This window comes from Rhinolophus hipposideros (assembly GCF_964194185.1).
Source record: "Rhinolophus hipposideros genome assembly, chromosome: 5".
In the NCBI taxonomy this organism is placed as follows: Eukaryota; Metazoa; Chordata; class Mammalia; order Chiroptera; family Rhinolophidae; genus Rhinolophus; species Rhinolophus hipposideros.
Genome location: NC_138051.1, coordinates 73,050,453 through 73,069,927, shown reverse-complemented (window position 1 = coordinate 73,069,927; position 19,475 = coordinate 73,050,453). Strand labels below are relative to the sequence as shown.

The following is a 19,475-nucleotide window of genomic DNA, read 5'->3' as shown; positions in this document are numbered from 1 at the left end:
ACTTCCTTTGAGTCAGCATATTCTAGACTGAAACACTTGCTTTGACCAGGCCTAGAGAATATTCAGTCTGTCAGAATAAACATGAACTCTCCGAGTTTTTGAGAGGATGATTGTGTTCCTATTTTCTCAAGAACTATAACTTCCATTTGGGAACACGTGTTGGTGTGAGGGAGACCTTCTCATCCTTTTTCATAGGGTGCATATCAGGTAGTTTTCCCAGAAGCAGGGTCACATGCCAGATATATAACTTGACCATTTACTGGCACCAAGCTCTGGTGATAGCTCTCCACGAATAACTGGCTCACCCTGCAGACCTCTCTTTGCAGTCTCCTTACTTTTGCCTCAGACATTGCTTTCCTGTCTTGTATCCTGAATGCCCTTTCGGATGGATACATTCGTCCTCTAGTCACCTGATTGCCACGGACTGGACTTCCAGTCACTCATCTCTTCAGTTAGCACATTTATTGCATGATCGTCACTTGCCGTGTCTCTGTTCTTCCTCCATCAGGGCCTGGAAACATTTTTGCATACATCTCAATTTCATTTCTTCTAAGGTGATGGTATTAATTTTATTAGTTCGATGAAATTCTTTGATATTATCTCCTTTTCATTTTTGTTGAGGCTACTGGTATATTAAAAAGTGAAGAAATAGCAAAAGGAGGAAATAAAATTCATGGTACATTTTAAACATTTACTTTTAAAATATCAATGCTTTTAAACATGCACAGAATATAAAACCTTATATATGACTTCATTTGGAGACGTTGCCACAAGTTGGCACTTGAGGCTCTCTGTCGAAGTGAAAAGTCCATGACCAATTAGCCCTCTGCCCTTGTCCCTTAGGAGATGCGCCCGCTTGCTTGTGCCTGCATGGGGTCTGCTCTGCTGCATGTACTAAGCTTGTGATGAGAAGTTTTCCTGTCAGGATCTGTCTCTGGTTCCTTGGTGAGTCAAGGTCAGTTCTGTTGGTCAGTTCAGTTCCGAGTACCTATTATTTACTGGGCATCATGCCATGCTGGGGCTACAAAGTAAACAATCTCTGCCTCAAGGAATTTACTGTCAAGTGGGGGGAGGGGTCATGTAAGCATATTATTCCAATGAGATGCAATGATAAGTGGGAGCATAGATGAGGGGCACTTAGTAGTCCAATTTGGGGATTTAGGGAAGAGTTCCTGGAGTAGTTAATGCCCAAGCTAAATCTTGAAAGATGAGCCAACTTGAGAGAAGGCATTGAGGCATAAAACGACAAGGTTTGAAGCAGTACTTGCAAATGGTCTGGTATTACATCAAGTTGAAGAGGGGAAAAAAACGAAGTTGGAGGAGGGGAGGGGCTTGAAGAGGGCTTTGAGTGCCCTAGGGGGGCTTGGACCTCATCTGTTATAGCAGTTTCCTAATGAAGAATTTTATGCAGAGATTTATGGCCTGGATTGATTATTCTGGTAGCAGCATGAAGGATGGATTTGGACAGGGCAACAGTGGAGGCACAGAGACCAAGGTAGGTAGCAGTAGGAAGGGAAAATAAAGGGTTAATTTAGGTACTATTAGTGGATAGAATTTGGTGACTAACTGGATATGGGGAGTGAGAAAAAGAATGACTCAGAGGTTTCCGATTTGGAATGTGGGTAAATGGTGGTGTCGTTAACCAGAAAGGAAAATATAGGCAGAGGAACAGGTTGTAGGAGGCAGAGAGAACGAGTTTCTTGTTTGTTGGAACACTTGTCTAGCATGTTGCCTTGTATTCAATCGGTGTTTAGTAAATATCTTAAAACTTCACTGGTTTCCCAATGCTCTTAGAATGTGTAACATATATCCTAAGTTTTGTGTGTGTGTGTGTGTGTGTATTTAGTATCACACCCAAAAGCCTATACATTTGTGAGCATGAATCTGCCTCCCCGCTCCCTCATCATACTTCTGAGAGGCTCCTTTCTGATGTCGTCTTCTTTAAGCCCTTTCCTTTGTCTGAAATGCAGCTCTCTCAACTCTTAACACATGGGGCTTATTTTCATTCTTCAGATCTGGGTTCAAAAGTTACCTTTTTAGAGAGCTCTTCCATCGTCACTTGACAAGTGATTCTCTCTCAGCTTCAAATCCGCCATCTCATTCTGCATTGCAGTGCTGGGGTGGGAACTCTGCAAACTACATTTCTTTCTCCAGGCGACTTTCCTGTTAGGTTCAACAGTAAGGTTGCATTAGACGACAGGGAGCTTTGAAAGCAGAGGGAGGGAAGAAGGGACTTGTGTTCCTTCCTGTTTACTTTTTGTTTCTGTCAATGTCACCCTGGCAACAGGAACTAGTTCTAGACTTTTTCTCCCCCTCTCAGAATAAGCAGCTGGGCAGTGCCCTCTCCTTAGATGATTGAGTCTCAGCTCCAAAGGGTCAAGACTCTGAGTTAGTTTCTGATTAATCGAACTTCTTCCGCCCACCTCCCCAGTCCTAGTGTGGTAGTTGCTTTCTATAGTTATTATCTCTGACATCTTAATGTTTCCTTTGTGCTTTTCCAGGTCTCCAACACCTATTTAATGTATTCTTACATTAAAGTCCCTTAGTGTGATTTCTGCCTTTTTAAATAGCTGGACCCTGACACGATAACTGAGTATGATTTAGGCCTCTACCCAGTTACTCTCTAACATATCATTGCATTTCTGCATAGACTTTTCATAATCTGTACACACAAAAAATTTTATTTTCTTTCTCATAATCTATCTCCTCCCGTTGGATAGCAGAGTCTGTCTCATTCATCACTGTATATCCTCGGTGCCTAGCATGGAGACAGGCATATTGTAGGAACTTAAAAAATGCTTGTTTAATACATTACTGAATTATTACAAGACTACAGGAGAACTACTGGTAACTGACCATACAGAATGGCCAGAATTGAGCAATTCTTTAGTCGTTTGGTTCTAGGCCAAGTTATTGATGAACTCTGAAATATGTAACTCTCTGTTATAGAGAATCGAGCTTAATACTTCTTGTAAGAATGTTAAAATGCAATGTATTATTTAACTTAGACCCATCATCATTGGAATAACAAGATACATCATTTATTTGCTTTAAATTCTGCCTTTACACAAATCTTCACTTTCTGTAATTGGCAATAATAATGACTTACCTTGTTAGGATTTCATGAAGATCAAGAGTTGGTTATGGGTTAGAGCCACAGTTTTGTTGGTTAGCAAATAATTTAAAAAATGAAAGCCATCCAAAGAATTCACATTCTGTAACACACAACATCACTTAATAGCATTTACTTGGTAAGCGATCTGCTTATGTTCTTTTCTTCATTGTGTGATATGACTTGAAAGAACCCAAACATAGAACCAAAAAAACAGGTTAAAGGGAACTCCTTAACTTCCACACACCTATAAGCAAGAATCTAAAAACATCTTCTATAGTCTTTTATTTAAGCATTAACTATAAGACAAACAATTGTAACACATCATACATGTGCAATACTAAAATACTTTTGTTCAAATAAATGCAAATAGATTGGATGACATTGACTTCCATTGTGCCAAATAGAACCATTTCATTGAACCTTAACTTTTAAAGTTAATTTCCTTTGTATCTACTTCAAATGTGTTTGTATTTTTCCCCCTTTTCTAACTCAGAAGGAAAAAAATGTTTTTTTCTCCAAGCTAATTAAATCCTTAATCCTTGGTCCTTAAATCCAAACCTTCCTTCTTCTTCTTTCTCTATCTGGAACCTCATTCTTGCATTTTTAACACGCCACTACTGTTCTCTTGTCTCAAAACCCACAGACAAAACGTTTCCTCCACCTTGTTATGGGTGAAGCTATCATTCTGTGTCTATCTTTTTTTATACACAAGATCCAGAGAATTCATATTCACGGTTTCTGTTTTGCAATCTGGTTTTTGCCCTCAACCCCTACTGAAATTGCACTCTTCCAGCTCACGAACGATTGCCTAATCAGTAAATCTTTTGAGCCTTCATCTCTCTTGACATTTCTTTCTTACAGTTGATTATTATCCTTCCTTCTTGAAACTCTCCTCCTCGGTTTTTGGGACATTGCTCTACTTGGTTTCTTATCTTTTACAAAATGCTCTTCCTTTCATTCCCTTCATGGCCCTTTTCCTCCAACACTGCAAACTAAGATGCTCCCAAAGACCCTGCCCTCTTCTCTTGGCAAACTCTTCCTTGATAATCTTCCCATTCACACTTCCAGTTCAAACACCCACTTTATGTGAATGACCCCCATGGTTACATCCAGCCAGTACCTCTTTTGTGAACTCCTAACCTATACTTTCAAACGCCAACAGGTCATGTCTACCTTAATACTCTGGAGTCTCAAACACATGTCCGAACTCATCAGCTCCTCCACGAAACCTATTTTTCTGACTTTCTTTTCTTTATTAATGGCTTAACATTTTCTCAATGAGCCAAGACTCAATACTTTGAATCATCTTTTATCGCTTGAACTCCCTTTCGAAAACTTGAAATCAGTCATAAAATTCTTTTCATTCTTTCATTTGTCATGGCCTTCCCATCACCATCACCTCGACCACTACGGTTAAGGCTGTCACCACCCCTCACCTGCACAACCACAATCACTTTTTAACTGGTGTCTCATTCAGTTTCCCCTCAATCCAATCTATCCTACTCAATGCTGCCAGAACATTTTCCCTAACAGGACAGCTCTGATGCTAACATTTCCCTGATCAACAATCTTCAACAGTTTTTCTCTAGAATAAATCTAGACTCCTTAACCTGGTATTTAAGAACTTCATAGTTTGGGCCTCAAATATATAGTTTTTTGGTCTTACAAATATATCAATTTTCTGTTTCTAGAGCTTAGTGTTTAGGAGTATGGAATCTGAAGACAGATTGCTAAGTTTGAATCCTGGCTCCTCCTCTTACTAGCTGTATAATCACGGACAAATTGTGTAATGTTTCTGTGCCTCAGTTTCCTCATCTGTAATACAGCTATAATAACCCTTATAGGATTATTGTGAAAATTAAACAAATGAAAAGAGCCTGGCATATAGTAAGTGCTATATGTTTCATTGAACAAATACTTACTGATGCCTACAAATATACACATATGCCAGGAACTCTTCTAAGGCCTTGGGAATAATGTAAGTGAACAAAATAAACAAAAATCCTTGCCATTGTGGAGCTTATATTTTATAATAAAAATAATTATTAATTGTGCATAATTCTGTTTCTGCAGTATCTTTCTTCCTGCATCATCATCTTTAAAATTCTACACTTCCTTTAAGACCACCAAAATGCCATCTTACCCCTTGAAATCTTACCTTGTAGGAGGTTATCTTTCGAACTCCAACTCTCTAAATCTGAATTATGGCATTTATCACATTGTACACACTCTACCATGTATTTTCCAATTCATATGAGTACATATCAAATATTCTGGTTACTTGCATGTGTTTTTATTATCTCCAGTGATGGAGATAATAAACGTAATGTCATCTACTATCCCTACTCATCTTTGTAAATAGTAGCACGGTGTACCTTGTACCCAAGCACATAGATGATTAATAAATATTTCTTGAATGAATGTAAGTAAAACACTATTCATGTCTTTGACTTGACCTCTATTAACTAACCTTACCTTCCTTAACTAAAAATATAAAAGAAAATTTAAAACAAAGGACATTTCATTTTCAACTTTGGAAATACCAATATTAGTATCAAATATTTGTTGTTTACTATTTGGCTTTATTCAGCTTCATCATTTGGTACCTTGTTTATTAGGAGGCCAATTTTTGTTGTTCGCTTTATTAATTATACCCTACACCATATTTAATGTCCCATTACCACCATTAGAAAAGTACCCCTCAATTATTATTAAAGGGCGATGTGGATAGAGTATATTTCATTTGTTTCGTTTTCTGTGGTCAGCACAGATTTTTCCCATTTCTTACGTCCTTTCTAACATGATCAAAAAATTTCCAGGTACTCACCTGCGATTTTCTGGTTCATTTCTTACTTTCTTCCCCCCTCCATTCCAAAGAGCTGCAGATGTTTGAAATTTGTTTTTATGGCATCTAAAATAATCACCTATGTTGATTATCACCTATGTTTCCTGTAAACTTGTTTGCTATTCTCCACCTATGACTGGCAAGACCAGACCAACTGTGGTTCTCTCCTACTTCCTAATCTATATTTTTGCAATGCTACATAGTAAAATAGTTACATTATATCACATTTTAAATCTCCCTTATATCACTTAATCTTGCAAGTCGTCTTAACTATGCTTTTTATCCAGGCAGAACCCCATCAGAATGGCATGATAATCTTCTCTTTTTTAATAACAAGGCCAACACAATGGATTTTTATATAATGATCAAGGATTTTTTTTTTTTATTCATTAAGTTTCAGTATCATTACAGAAAATGTTATGGTACAGAGTTGTTTAACATTATTTTGTCTTTGCTCTTGATTTCCACATGAATGCTGGTAACACTAATATCTGTACAAGATCAGTCTTTGATTTTATTTTTTGTTCTGTACAATTTTAAATGTATTGGTTAAAAAGGCTGTCAGCACTTAAGGAAGCATTTTCCCCCCCAGTTTGTTTGTTCAAATAAAAGGTATCCAGTTACTGCCCAAGAGTACTGTGCCATGAGGCCACTGGGGTGAGAAACGTCCCCGGAAGCTCTGTGAGGGATGATTCTCCTGGAGGCAGGGCAGGGCCTCCAGCCAGTCACTCTTCTTTTGGCACTGTGCACATAAACACGAGATACATGATAAAGACCAAGCAAAAGCTCTCTGTAAAGCAGTTATGAAGCATACTAAGAAGGAAAATTCAAGTGTTGCCTACGCTAGTATAAACAAGCAGACAGCCTTGATTTAAGAGCATAAGTAGTTGTATTTTTAAAGATGAGGAAAACACAAGTTCTGCAGGCACCTACTGCTGTCTACTAAAAGCTATCGCTATCAGACCTAGCATTGAACACACAAAGCAATTTGCAGGAAAGAAAAAATTTGCTTTGATATAATCAGAATAGAGTTGTCTGTTAAGATTTAGTTTTAGGTGTTTTTTTTTTCTTTAAAAGGTATTTAAATTCTTTTGAAATATAGTTCAAGATGTTGACTATACAGATCAACTTTTATCCAAATCAGAAAAACTAGCTGTGCCGTTGCATATTACAGGATACAGTCAATGATATGTGGACATGCATCAAAGCTTTCTCCCGCTGGGGACAATCATAGTCGTCCAATGACCATGACGTCGACCACCTCGCCCTTGTGGAGCTCCACGTACTGCTCTGTCTTTGGAGGTAGCATCAACAGTCCGTTGGCGCTGCGCATGCTCATCAGACGGCTGCTCATCTGATTACCTAGAAAAACACTCTTATTACAGCAGCACAGCGTACACACATGGGGCCCTGTAAGTCTTTTCAAAATAAGAGCCCATGACTAGACACACAGGTCTGGGAGAGGAAGAGAGATGATCAGACTTCCCAGTACCTTTTTTCAGGTGGCCTTGCTACGGTATCCTACTACCTTCTCACTAAACTTGAAAAATAAACATTAGAAATTATTGCTTGAAAGAATAAAACCAGGATTTTACAGCACAATGCAAAATGCCACAGACTTTCTCTACTTAGGCTGAAATGTTATGAGTGTCTGAAAACAGAGGCTTTTAAAACCTATGAAAATAATAATGATAACAATAGCAGCAGTGATCATTTCTTTAGTAGTATCTACTAAGTGGCAAAAAGGAGGTAGGCACTTTTCTTAACCATTGTACGTAATTCTCACGAGGCTCAAAATAGTTTAGGTAACTTGCCTAGGGTCCTACCAACGAGTTGGTGGCAATTTTGAATTGAAGCCTCTGATGGCAAAGCACATGTTACTGCGTTAGTTGATATTTATAATCGATAGGACTTTTGTTTAAAGGGTAATACAATTTTACTGGAGTCTCATCAAAAATTAGGTAAAATATGATTAGGGAAGTTTGGGGTAAAAGTTTAAAGTCTAGAGGAGGTAACTACAGAACTCTGACTTATCTATACCGATTTCTCGGTCCTTGAAATTACCAATATCTCGGATATAGTAGAGGCCACAGAGAATCACATTATAATTGGGCTTTCCTCTCACATTTCAGGGTGGTAGAGCCAACAGTCCCTCCTTTTCCTACAAAGTTATGATCAGAACTTATTGGTTGAACAAAAAAGATAAAAATCTTTTGTAATTCTAGATTTGTATTTCAATTGTTTATCTAGAAAATATAGCTTCATGGAATAACTAAATCTTTATTAACTTTTCTTTTTTTACACTTGTTGTCGTGGTATGATGTACTGTTTAGGAATAAATTAATTCACCTAATCTTACAAAAAAGAAAATGTATAATAATTACAATCTTGGGGATACCCAAGGAAGGAAGTTATGTATCTGTGTTTTAGCAGGATGGGTGCACAGACAGACCCACGGGTGTCAGTGACTAACCTGTACTTTGTGCCCAAGGCAGTGGTTCTTGGTGATGCCAAGTCAGTATACACCGATGGTATTCTGGGCGAGGATCCAGTTTTACATCACACGATAACTATAGAACAAAGAGGAGAAGACAAACTTGATCACCTGACCATCTCTTAAAACTAGGGTGGCAGAAGTTGTGCAATGGATACAGTGGACATGGGAAAATCTTGGCGTTCTGTTGTTTCTACCACTGCCACCTTATGTTCTTCACACGGGAAGTCCAGAGGTTGGGTTGCTCTGATGAAAAGAGAAAAGAAGGCCAAGAAGTTGATTTTCATAGTGGGGAAAAGAGCAGATGAAAAAGATAAGGTCTATTTTTGAAGCCTAATATTATGGGTTGTGAGGCTAGATACTTCTGACCTATGAATTCAGGTATAAAGGCAGATATTTTAACACTGAAAGAACAAACTAATATCCATTTATCTGTAGACCATCCATCCATCCATCCAGTAAATACTTACTGAGGTATTATTCAGCTACTCATTCATACACCTATCTTTAACATAAAACGAATAGTTACTTTCTTTTTCTCTTGAATATGCCCCCAGTGTCCAACACTGATATACAATCTCATTGGGGCACTAAAAGTAGTCCCTACTAAAGGTTATACCATTTTGGTTTAGCCACATCACTAAAATAATTTTCTCTGAATGAGTCTTTGCTATGGAATGGCATCTTTCATATCCTTCTAACAAGGATAAAATCCTTTCTAACAGCAACTTCAGTTCACATACATGACATAGAATGAGCAATCAGTCTTCAACCTGGAGCCGTTTTTTTTTTTAATCTGTCATTAAATTCATACTGAAATATGATAAATTAAAGTGCTGGTGTGCTGGTAGCAGGTGCCTGAGAGGTATTCCTTGAACAAGTTTATGCAGTATATAATTATGGACTATAACCCATCAAAGATTAGCTCATGTTAGTGAAAACAAGACTTACTTCAATGTACGAGAATTAACATTTTATATTAGCATAATAATCATTTAAGTTACTGTACCATAAAATGGTCTAGAAAGCCTTTACTCAACTGACACAGCTATTGCTGAGATCAAATGATACAATTAAAACTGTAAATTTTGATTCAAGTGAGTCTTATCTCCAATCCATCTGGTTACTATGCTTTTTTTAAAAATTTTTTTATTGGGGAATATTGGGGAACAGTGTGTTTCTCCAGGGCCCATCAGCTCCAAGTCATTGTCCTTCAATCTAGTTGTGGAGGTGGCAGCTCACTGGCCCATGTGGGAATCGAACTGGCAACCCAGTTGTTCAGAGCTAGCGCTCCAAACAACTGAGCCATCCGGCCGCCCTGGTTACTATGTTTTTATACGTTCTAATTTTTCTCTTTAACAATTCATGTGCTTCCTCTGGAACCCAGAATAAAATTTAATTCCAGGGTATTTTTCCTTGATTGAATCACACTCCACTTTTTCACTTGATGTTTCCTATGTTTATAATCTATTTCATATTTATTGGGGGGTAACTTGCCATTATTCCTAAATTATTTTGTGCTTACTTACCTAAGGGCAAGACTCTCTTTCAATCTCTCTCTGTGTGTTGTGTTTTCCAGTACTAAACTATAAGTTGTTCACCTGGTTCTACTCACAGGTTTACTGCTAACAGGTGGCTGTTCTAGCAAGTTATTTTGCTGTCCTATACCTGTTTGTTCATCTAAAAAATGGGGTTGTTGGTTTTAAAGCAAGATATTTATGTTAACTTAAGAAACAAGAATCAGTTGCATCAAATTGAAGTAACTTAATTTTTTTCATAGCATCACAAATAGCTGTTCCTTTTGCAGCCAGAGATGACACTGATTAGATTTTTAGAGTATTTTACTGAAATGCAGAACACTTTATTAACCAATGTTTAGTTGTACTGACATTATAGTTCTGGTATACCACATCACGTAAGCTTAAGAAAGCACCTATTTACTATAAGCTTCAATGCTTACAGGAATGATGCACCATATGTAAACACAGAGACAATTTTTGGTGAAAAAGCATTGCAAATGGTTGATGTTTCACAACTGATAATTTTTTCTATTTTAAAATTGGGCAGTGGGCTGTGAACTAGGACTCTTCCCGCTGAATATTTTCCTGGCACACAGTAGTCACTCAAGAGATAAAACTATTGTTTGGTGCAGTACTATATGATATGTTCTACATGTAAATGTCTAAGGGAGAGAATTATATATATATATGAACAGAATCAGAAGATAAGCCACAGACTGGGAGAAAATATTTACAAAAGACACACCTGATAAGGGCCTATTGTCCAAAATATACAAAGAAATCCTAAAACTCAACAACAAGAAAAAGAGCAACCTAATTTAAAAAATGGCCAAAATCTGGACAGATACCTCACCAAAGAAGATATATACAGATGACAAGTAAGCATATGAAAAGCTATTCAACATCATATATCATTAGAGAACTACAAATTAAAACAACAATAAGATATCATTGCACATCTATTAGAAAGACCAAGATCCAAAACAAGGATCACACCAAATTCTGTGGAGAATAGGGAGGAACAGGAACTCTTATTCTGCTGGTGGGAATGTAAAGTGGTACAGCCACTTTGGAAGACAGTTTGGCAGTTTCTTACAAAATTAAACATACACATACCATACAATGCAGAAATCGTGCTCCTTGGTATTTAACCAAATGAATTGAAAATTTATGGCTACACAAAAACCTACACACAGATGTTTATAGCAGCTTTATCCATAATTGCCCAAACTTGGAAGCAACCAAGATGTCCTTTAGTAGGTGAATGGATAAATAAACGGTGATAAAACTAGACAATGGAATACTTTTCAGCACTAAAAACAAATGAGCTATTAAGTCGTTAAGAGACATGAAGGAACGTTAAATGCATATTACTAAGTGTAAGAAGCCAATCTGAAAAGGCTACATACTGTATGATTCCAACTACATCACATTGTGGAAAAGGCAAAACTGGGGAATAAGAAGATCGAGGGTTAGCAGGGAGGGAAGGATGAATAGGCAGAACATAGGTTTTTAGGGCAGTGAAACTACGCTGTATGGTACCACAATGGCAGATACATGTAATTACACATTTGTCAAGACCCGTGGAATGTACAACACCAAGAATGAACGCTACGGTGATCTATGGACTTTGGGTGATAATGATGCATCAAAGTACGTTTACTAATTGTAACAAATATACCACTCTGGTGCCAGATGTCAGTAGTAGGGGGTTGTGCGTGTGTGAGGACAGGAGGTATATGGGAACTCTGTACTTTCCACTTAATTTTGCTGTGAACTTAAAGGTGCTCTAAAAAATAATTTTTAAAAAAGGGGAGTATATTTTGTCCTTTCTTTTTTCCCTGCCCATCCTATAGAGAAGTGACCTCAAAGAATTCTCAAATGGAGTAAATAATTGCAAATGTAGTATAATAATATTATCCCAGAGCTGTTTATATGGTATAAAAAAGCACAAAGAAGTAAACAACAACCTTTCTTAGGAACATCGAGAAAGGCTTTGCAGGGGAAATGATGCTTGAGTCTTCTGACTAAGGGATTTTCTAAGCTGAAAAAGGAGATGTGGTGGTTAGGGGAGAACGTTTTAGGAAGGGGAATAAACAGGCATAGGCAGCAGATGGCATGTCCATTGTGGAAACAGTAATTAGCCTGGTGTGGTCAGAATGCAGGATGGGAAGCAGAGGAAGCTGGAGTGGAAAACAGGCCTAAGGATGAAGGGCCTCTTGTGCTCAGTTGAGCAGTTTGCATTTAACCCGAGAGTCATGGGAAGCACTGAAGGATTTTAATTGGAGATGCTGACATGATTAGAGTACAACAGAAAAGGATAGAAGAGGAGGCAAGATTAGAGGAAGGGAAACCATTAACTGTGCCAAGGGTTATAATCTAGTACATATTAGAGCTATCATTCAAGAGCTATCCCCAGGCCTTTTTTTTTTTTTTTTTTTGGCTACAAAATTCAGGGGATGTGGGTGGTGCAGGGGGCTTTAGGAGAATGGTGAAGACTTGGAAGACCAGTAATGAATGGAAGAAGCTGATCCATGTTGTACAAAAGGCTCACCAAGGGGAATTTTGGCCCCTGCTGAAATTTGTAAACTGAAAGTGATAACCTGAACAGCTGGATACTCTTCTCTAGTTGTGCTTAGTGACCTGATAATAAAAGCGAAGGGCAAAGAAGGAAAGATTGATGCAAGTTTACATATTATTAGAGTGGGTTATAGTGGAAGGAAGAGGCAAAAAAAAGTTGAAGGTGTTGAAAAACAGTTGAAGTGATATACCACAGTATTTAGGTTGGATGAGGAAAGTGGTAAAGCCAGAAGGGGCTATGGACTGAGGGTAAAAGGTAAGCTATAGGAGTGTTTACACTCTTTTATATCTACTGGTACTGATCAGTAATTTGCCATTTGTTCCTAATTGTATAACAGAGTCCGTGATTTTTGAGATGGAACAGTTCAGGGTATTGAAAAGGATGTGCATGCAAATGGCTGAAGCAGAAAAAAAGGTATTTAGAATTACAGAAATAAAGCAATTGATGGTAATAAGTGATGTAGAGAGGAAGACTATTAGACAATTGCCCAAGACCTGAATATCTTTGGAAGGTTTGATAGCTGTTAATAAAGAGAAGCTGAAAGCTCTGAAAGATTCAGGGGGATAGGTTGGGACTAAGAGCTGCACAGATTGGGGAAGAGAGTTTGTGAGAAAACAGGTGACCAAAGGGTGGGGACCCCAGATGACATGGTGGGTGTTGGGGGCTTGGTCTCCGCTCAGGTCTGGTCAAAGCTTCCAAAGAGTGGTTAATGGAGCTTTACACTAAATTTTTTGGTAAGTGCTATAGAAGTTATGAGGCATCAGTTGACTAGAAAGGTCATTGAGGTTATTACCCTATAAATCATGTCTAAAATTTATCATGTAACTCTAAAATCCTTGCACATGCTGGTATGGATCAATTTCAAATTCAGTTTTCCAAAGTTTTATAACCTAGTTATAGTTTTCATTTCCTAATAAGAAGCTAAAACTGATTTACATTTCTTATTGATCATAAACAGTTTTATAACTTTCAATATCTCTTTATCAATCCATAGGCCATAATATTCTCATATAACAGGCATCTGATAATATCTTTTGATGGTAAATGACTGATCTTGTCATAATAAACAATCACATTTCTCTCTACAGTTACAAACACCTTAGCAATCTCAAACAATATGAATATTGTGTTGCAATGCTTTGTATTTTACTGTTTATGACATCAGTCAGAAAGCATTAACCAAGTTCTTATAGCATGCAGGACACTAATGCTCGCGAGAAGAGGGAAGGTGGACAAATCAGAATTGTCTAGTGGAATTCCAACAGGCTCGTATTCTCCTAGGACGTGCTGATCTGGTTCCATGGGAGATGAAAGTATTCCCTTTTCCATCTCTTAATTAATGCCTGAGATGAGGTGAGCTGCTAATACTAACATGAAGTTACCTCAGATATGTTTCTAGCAAAAACAGTTGAGAACAAGGGGTAGTACCGGGTGCTTTGATGGGATATTAAAAACACACATGATAGGATGTCCTTTTGTGGAAACATTAGGTCAATAATTTTATTCGATGAATTGTTAAGATTATATTTCTGACTGTCTACTGAAAATCAGAAGTATTTCAACTTCAACCATAACTGACCAAAGAAATAGCGCAAATGTTTATTCTACACTGACGTTCTTCAGAATGTGTTGCTATAAAAAGATGACATTTTTTTGTGCTGACATGTTAATATAATCCAGCATCACCCTGCCCATAGGACAGCTACCTCACAGTTCAGCTGTGTGGTAGCTGGACACCAGCATTTAATACCCACTCCACTTTCCCAAAACAGCAAGAATTAAGAGAGGCTGTGTTTGTGGCAATCATTTTGAGAAACAGTAATAAGTAATAAGTGGCTGCATCTCGGATGGTCAGAAAACAGAGACAATAAGCTTTACCATGTTTCAAGTAAGTGAATAGGGTTATGTTCTAAAGTGGCAGTTAAATCAGTGAAGGTGTGGGGTAAGCTGCAGAGCTAAAAACAAAAGAAGCAAATAGCCCAGCATGCTGATGACCCTTTCTGACACTGCTCTGTGGGAGAAAGGAGTCTGACTGATTTTCAGAGCAGTTCTCATTCCACAGGAATGAGCAGCATCACGAACAATGTTCTAAGTTTCCCTTAGATTACAGAGCACTACCGTGTTTCCCCGAAAATAAGACCTAGCCAGACCATCAGCTCTAATGCATCTTCTGGAGCAAAAAATAATATAAGATCCAGTCTTATTTTAATACAATATAAGAACAGGTATAATATAATATAATATAACATAATACTGGGTCTTATATTAATTTTTGATCCAAAAGATGCATTAGAGCTGATGGTCTGGCTAGGTCTTGTTTTTGGGGAAACACAGTATCTAATCATTGTTGTCAGAACAAATGGCTGCCACATTGTCAGTTTTAAAGAAGAGATGGTGGATGTTAAAATGAGAAATAAATGAAAAGATTCATAAGAGCTTTGCAAAGTCAAAGAGAATTCCTCTTTCTCTTTCTTGTAACAATATGGGTTTTCCTTGTTTTCTAAATTTAGCAAATATGAAAATAATGGGCAAATTCAGAATTACTGGTTTTAATGTCTAAATCTAAGCTTCATGACTCTGACCTTCTGATTTGATCAGAATCATTGCTGGCTTTTTTCTTCTTTTTCCACTTAATTTAAAATAAGTCCACCACTGTGATTATTGAAAAAAACAAAACAAAAAACCCAAAACTTTGTTTTCATTAATATCTAGTTGAACTTTTATTGAAATTTTAAGGAGAATATCTCCTTCACATATTAGTCTACAAAATAGCAATATATATTTTTAAATTTTTATTGAATTTATTGCGGTGACATTGGTTAGTAAAATTAAATAGGTTTCAAGTGTACATTTCTATAATACATCATCTATTTATTGTGTTGTGTGTTCACTACCTGGAGTCTCAGTATTTAGAAGATCAATGTTAAGAGTATCTGAAGCCTAAATATTCTTAATGTTTTAGCTTATACATTCTCAGAGTAATATTTTATTAATATTTCCTATTATTATTTTATGCTTTGTGTTCTTCCTGTGAACTAATTATAGCATTCTGTCAGGTCTGAATTTATTCCAGGGCTCCTAAAAAGTAATGGCTTGGGTATTGGAAAAACGATAAAAAAAGAATAAAATTGGACTCTATCTTACACAATACAAAATATCAACTCAAAATGGATTAAAGACTGAAATATAAGATCTAAAACTGAAAACTCCTAGAAGAAAACATAGGGGAAAATCTTCTTAATATTGATCTTGGTGATGATTTCATGAATTTAACACCAAAAGCACAAGCAACAAAACCAAAAATAGACAAATGGGACTACATCACTTAAAAAAACTTCTGCACAGCAAAGGAAACATTAATAAAGTGAAAAGACAACTTACAGAATGGGAGAAAAGATTTGCAAACCATCAATCTGATAAGGAATTAATATTCAAAAAATATAAGAATCTTTTAAAACTCAACAAATAACCTAATTAAAAAATGGGCAAAGGACTTGAGTAGACCTTTCTCCAAAGAAGACATACAAATGGCCACCAGGTATATGAAAGCGTGCTCAACATCACTAATCATTAGCATTAGGGAAACGCAGATCAAAACAACAATGAGATATCATCTCAAACCTGTTAAGATGACTCGTATCAAAACAACAATCAACCAACCAACCAAAAAATAACAAACACTGGTGAGGATGTAGATAAACTGGAACTCTTAGACACTATTGGTAGAAATGAAGAATGGAAGAACCACTAAGGAAAACAGTACGGAGGTTCCTCAAAAAATTAAAAGTAGAACTACCATGTGATTCAACAATTCCACTTCTGGGTATAGTCCAAAAGAATTAAAATCAGGATGCCAAAGAGATATCTGTAACCCCATATTCACTGTAGCAGTATTTACAATAGCCAAGGTGTGAAAACAACCTAAATGCCCATCAACAGATGAATAAGAAAAATGTTGCATATACATACAATGAAATATTATCCAGTTTTAAGAGAGAATGAAAACCTACCATTTCTGGCAACATGGATAAACCTAGAGTACATTATACTAAGTAAAATAAGTCAGTCACGGAAAGACAAATACTGCATGATTCCACTTATATGTGGTATCTAAAGTAGTCAAACTCATAGAAGCAGAGAATAAAATATTGGCTACAGGGCATCAAGGGAGGAGGAAATGGGGAATTGTTGCTTAATGTGTATACAGTTTCTGTTATGCAAGGTGAAAATGTTCTAGAGATCTGCTATGCAACATAGCGCCTATAGTTAATAATATGATATTGTGCACTTTAAAATATGTTAAGAGGATAGTTCTCAAATGTTCTCATCACAAAACAAACAAAAAAACAAAACCGCTAAGAACGTAAAGACATTTTTGGAGGTGATAGATATGTTTAGTACCTTGACTGTCGTGATGACACTATAGGTGTACGCATATGCCCAAACTCATCAAAATGTATACATTAAACATGTACAATTTTTTGTATATCAATTATACCTCAATAAAGCTTTAAAAAAGTAATGGTTTGGTATTGTAGTTTATGTTGCCAAGAAAATTGTTCATTACTTATACGAAAAGTGTGTTACATAATTAGTTGCGTAGTAGAAAATCAAATTGAAGTTAGTGTTGGTGGAGAAAGGGACTCCAATTTCCAAGTGACTTTTACAGCAGGTATAATTCCTTGGCCTTAGTAGTTCTTTTCCAAACAAAATGGTAAATCTTTCTGATTTACCAGAGTCTCTTTTTAGTCCTTTTATTGCCTTTTTTTAACCTGTTTAAAATTTATCAGTGAAGTTACAGAAAAAGTGAGCAGGTAAATTGCTGTCCTCTGTGAGTTTACACAGGGGAAAGGGAATTCTGGTCCCTCCTTTCATATAGGTTTAGTGTTAGGGTGGTGCCAGCCATATGTATTGACCGTTTTAACATAACATATCCACTCCCATATGGACTTCTCACTGGAAAAAATCATTCACTTTAGAAGCCATGGAATAATGTGGGAGGGGAATAAAGGGACCCTTTCCCCTCCATTTTCCACCACGAAGGGGAGATTAAAACTGCATTTCCCCCTCAAAACTAATATAAAACTCTAGATGTTTCTAGATCTAGATCATATCCTTAATTGTTATTAGGCTTTGATTTTGGTTCCTGGTTATTAGAAAACATTACCCTGGCTTTGATGATGGTTGGCCGAGGATCCAAGATGCCCTGCATCTTTCTCAGTGCAGGCACAACAAAGAGATTGCAGGTGACCACGGCTGACACAGGATTCCCTGAAAGTCAACCAAGCAGTTATTTATAGTATACACATAAAAATTTGCCAAATAATTATGACTGTCTATGCCTTCAGGTATCACAGAGAGTGAAGTGACTACTAGTCTTTCTTTTCTGAATATCTTTGAATCCGAAAGGATGCCAGAATAGACCTACAGTCAACCAAATTCCACAGAGGATGCAAACATTTGGGTCTACCAATGAAACACAGAGACTTCTGATGCCCAGAAGCTGTTTAACACCATTTATTTCTGCTTTTCTGAGAACTATACGTGGAAAGCCATTACTAATCTTGGTAAGTTTTAAAGTGGTTTCTAGTTGCTATTTATAAAATGTTTTAAAATTTCCATAGTAATACATGCTCAGTGTAAAAGAATTAGAAAGTAGAATAAGCATAAAAAAATTTATCCATAATCCCCTTTACCAGACATTTCTTTCTCGCTCTCTCTCTCTCTCTCTCTCTCTCTCTCTCTCTCTCTTTTCCATTTTAGTGGGGAATACTGGGGAACAGTGTGTTTCTCCAGGGCCCATCAGCTCCAAGTCGTTGTCCTTTAATCTACTTGTGGAGGGCGCAGCTCAGTTCCAAGTCCAGCCGCCGTTTTCAATCTTTAGTTGCAGGGGGCACAGCCCACTATCCCATGGGGGAATTGAACCAGCAACCTTGTTGGTGAGAGCTCGCGCTCTAACCAACTGAGCCATCCAGTCGCCCCCACCAGACATTTCTTTAAATTTAAAAAATAAAACTAAATGATTTAAGATGTGAATGACTTGCAGAAAAATACTGTATGGACCGAACTGTGTCACTCCTACCAACCCCATTCATTTATTGATGTCTTAACCTCCAATGTGACTGTATTTGGAGATCGGGACTTTAGAGAGACAAATAAAATTAACTGAGGTCATAAGGGTGAGACCCTAATCCAATAGGACGGGGGTCCTTATAAAAAGAGGAAGAAACATCAGGAGCGTGTGTGTACAGAAGAAAGGCCACATGAGGGCACAGTGAAAAGGTGGCCATCTGTAAGCCAGGAAGGAAAACCTCAATATAAACCAAACTTGCTGGCATCTAGCTCTTAGATTGCCAGTGTCCAGAACTGTAAGAAAATGATCCTGTCACCTAGTCTGTGGTATTCTGTTATGGCAGCCTGTGAAGACTAATACAAATACCAAGTTCTTTTAAAGTTAGGAGAAAAATTTGAGAAATTCAATTGTACCTCTCCAAGAAGAAATCTGGGTGTGTCATGTACTACAAAGAGAGGAAAGGTAGGTTGTGAAAAAAAAATGGCTGGGCTGAGAATAACAGATTTAGTTTCTTGTGTGGTATGTTAAGTAACCAAGCTGTGTGACCCTGGTGAGTTGCAAACCTTTTTGAATCTAATTTAACTGATCCACAAAAGGAAAGGTTGGACTATATGCTTCTCAATATCCTTTCTGGTTCTAAAATTCTAACTTAATTAATACCTCTATACTGTTGTGAGTATGTATGTGTACACTGGGGATAGATGATGGGCTATTAGAATCTCATGTTCCCTTGGCCTGGCTATGTGCTCCTAATTCTATCATCAAAGTTAAAGGTAATGGTCACTTTAGACTATTATTACCTTAAACCATACCTTTAATTTTTTTCTACCCACAAAAGTAGTTAAGA

The 19,475-nt window shown here is 37.2% G+C and overlaps 2 protein-coding genes across 27 annotated transcripts in view; both read right to left on the bottom strand.

Moving 5' to 3' along the window:
* The window catches only part of GARIN2 (golgi associated RAB2 interactor family member 2), a gene marked incomplete at its 3' end in the record, with an annotated part of 29,318 nt that extends 26,180 nt beyond the window's left edge, over nucleotides 1-3,138 (bottom strand). Inside the window, exons 1-2 of the mRNA XM_081049744.1 lie at nucleotides 3,110-3,138; nucleotides 2,033-2,163 (exon numbers count right to left, since the gene is read on the bottom strand). The remainder of the gene's footprint in view (nucleotides 1-2,032; nucleotides 2,164-3,109) is intronic.
* Nucleotides 3,139-4,490: 1,352 nt separating this feature from the next.
* Nucleotides 4,491-19,475, bottom strand: part of GPHN (gephyrin) — a 455,320-nt gene continuing 440,335 nt past the window's right edge. For all 26 annotated transcript variants that reach the window (XM_081049702.1, XM_081049721.1, XM_081049725.1 and 23 more), the window contains 3 exons: nucleotides 17,723-17,826; nucleotides 8,434-8,530; nucleotides 4,491-7,322 (listed from right to left, as the gene is read on the bottom strand). In XM_081049702.1, the coding sequence (XP_080905828.1) occupies nucleotides 7,189-7,322; nucleotides 8,434-8,530; nucleotides 17,723-17,826 (335 nt within the window). In that variant the 3' untranslated portion in view covers nucleotides 4,491-7,188. The remainder of the gene's footprint in view (nucleotides 7,323-8,433; nucleotides 8,531-17,722; nucleotides 17,827-19,475) is intronic.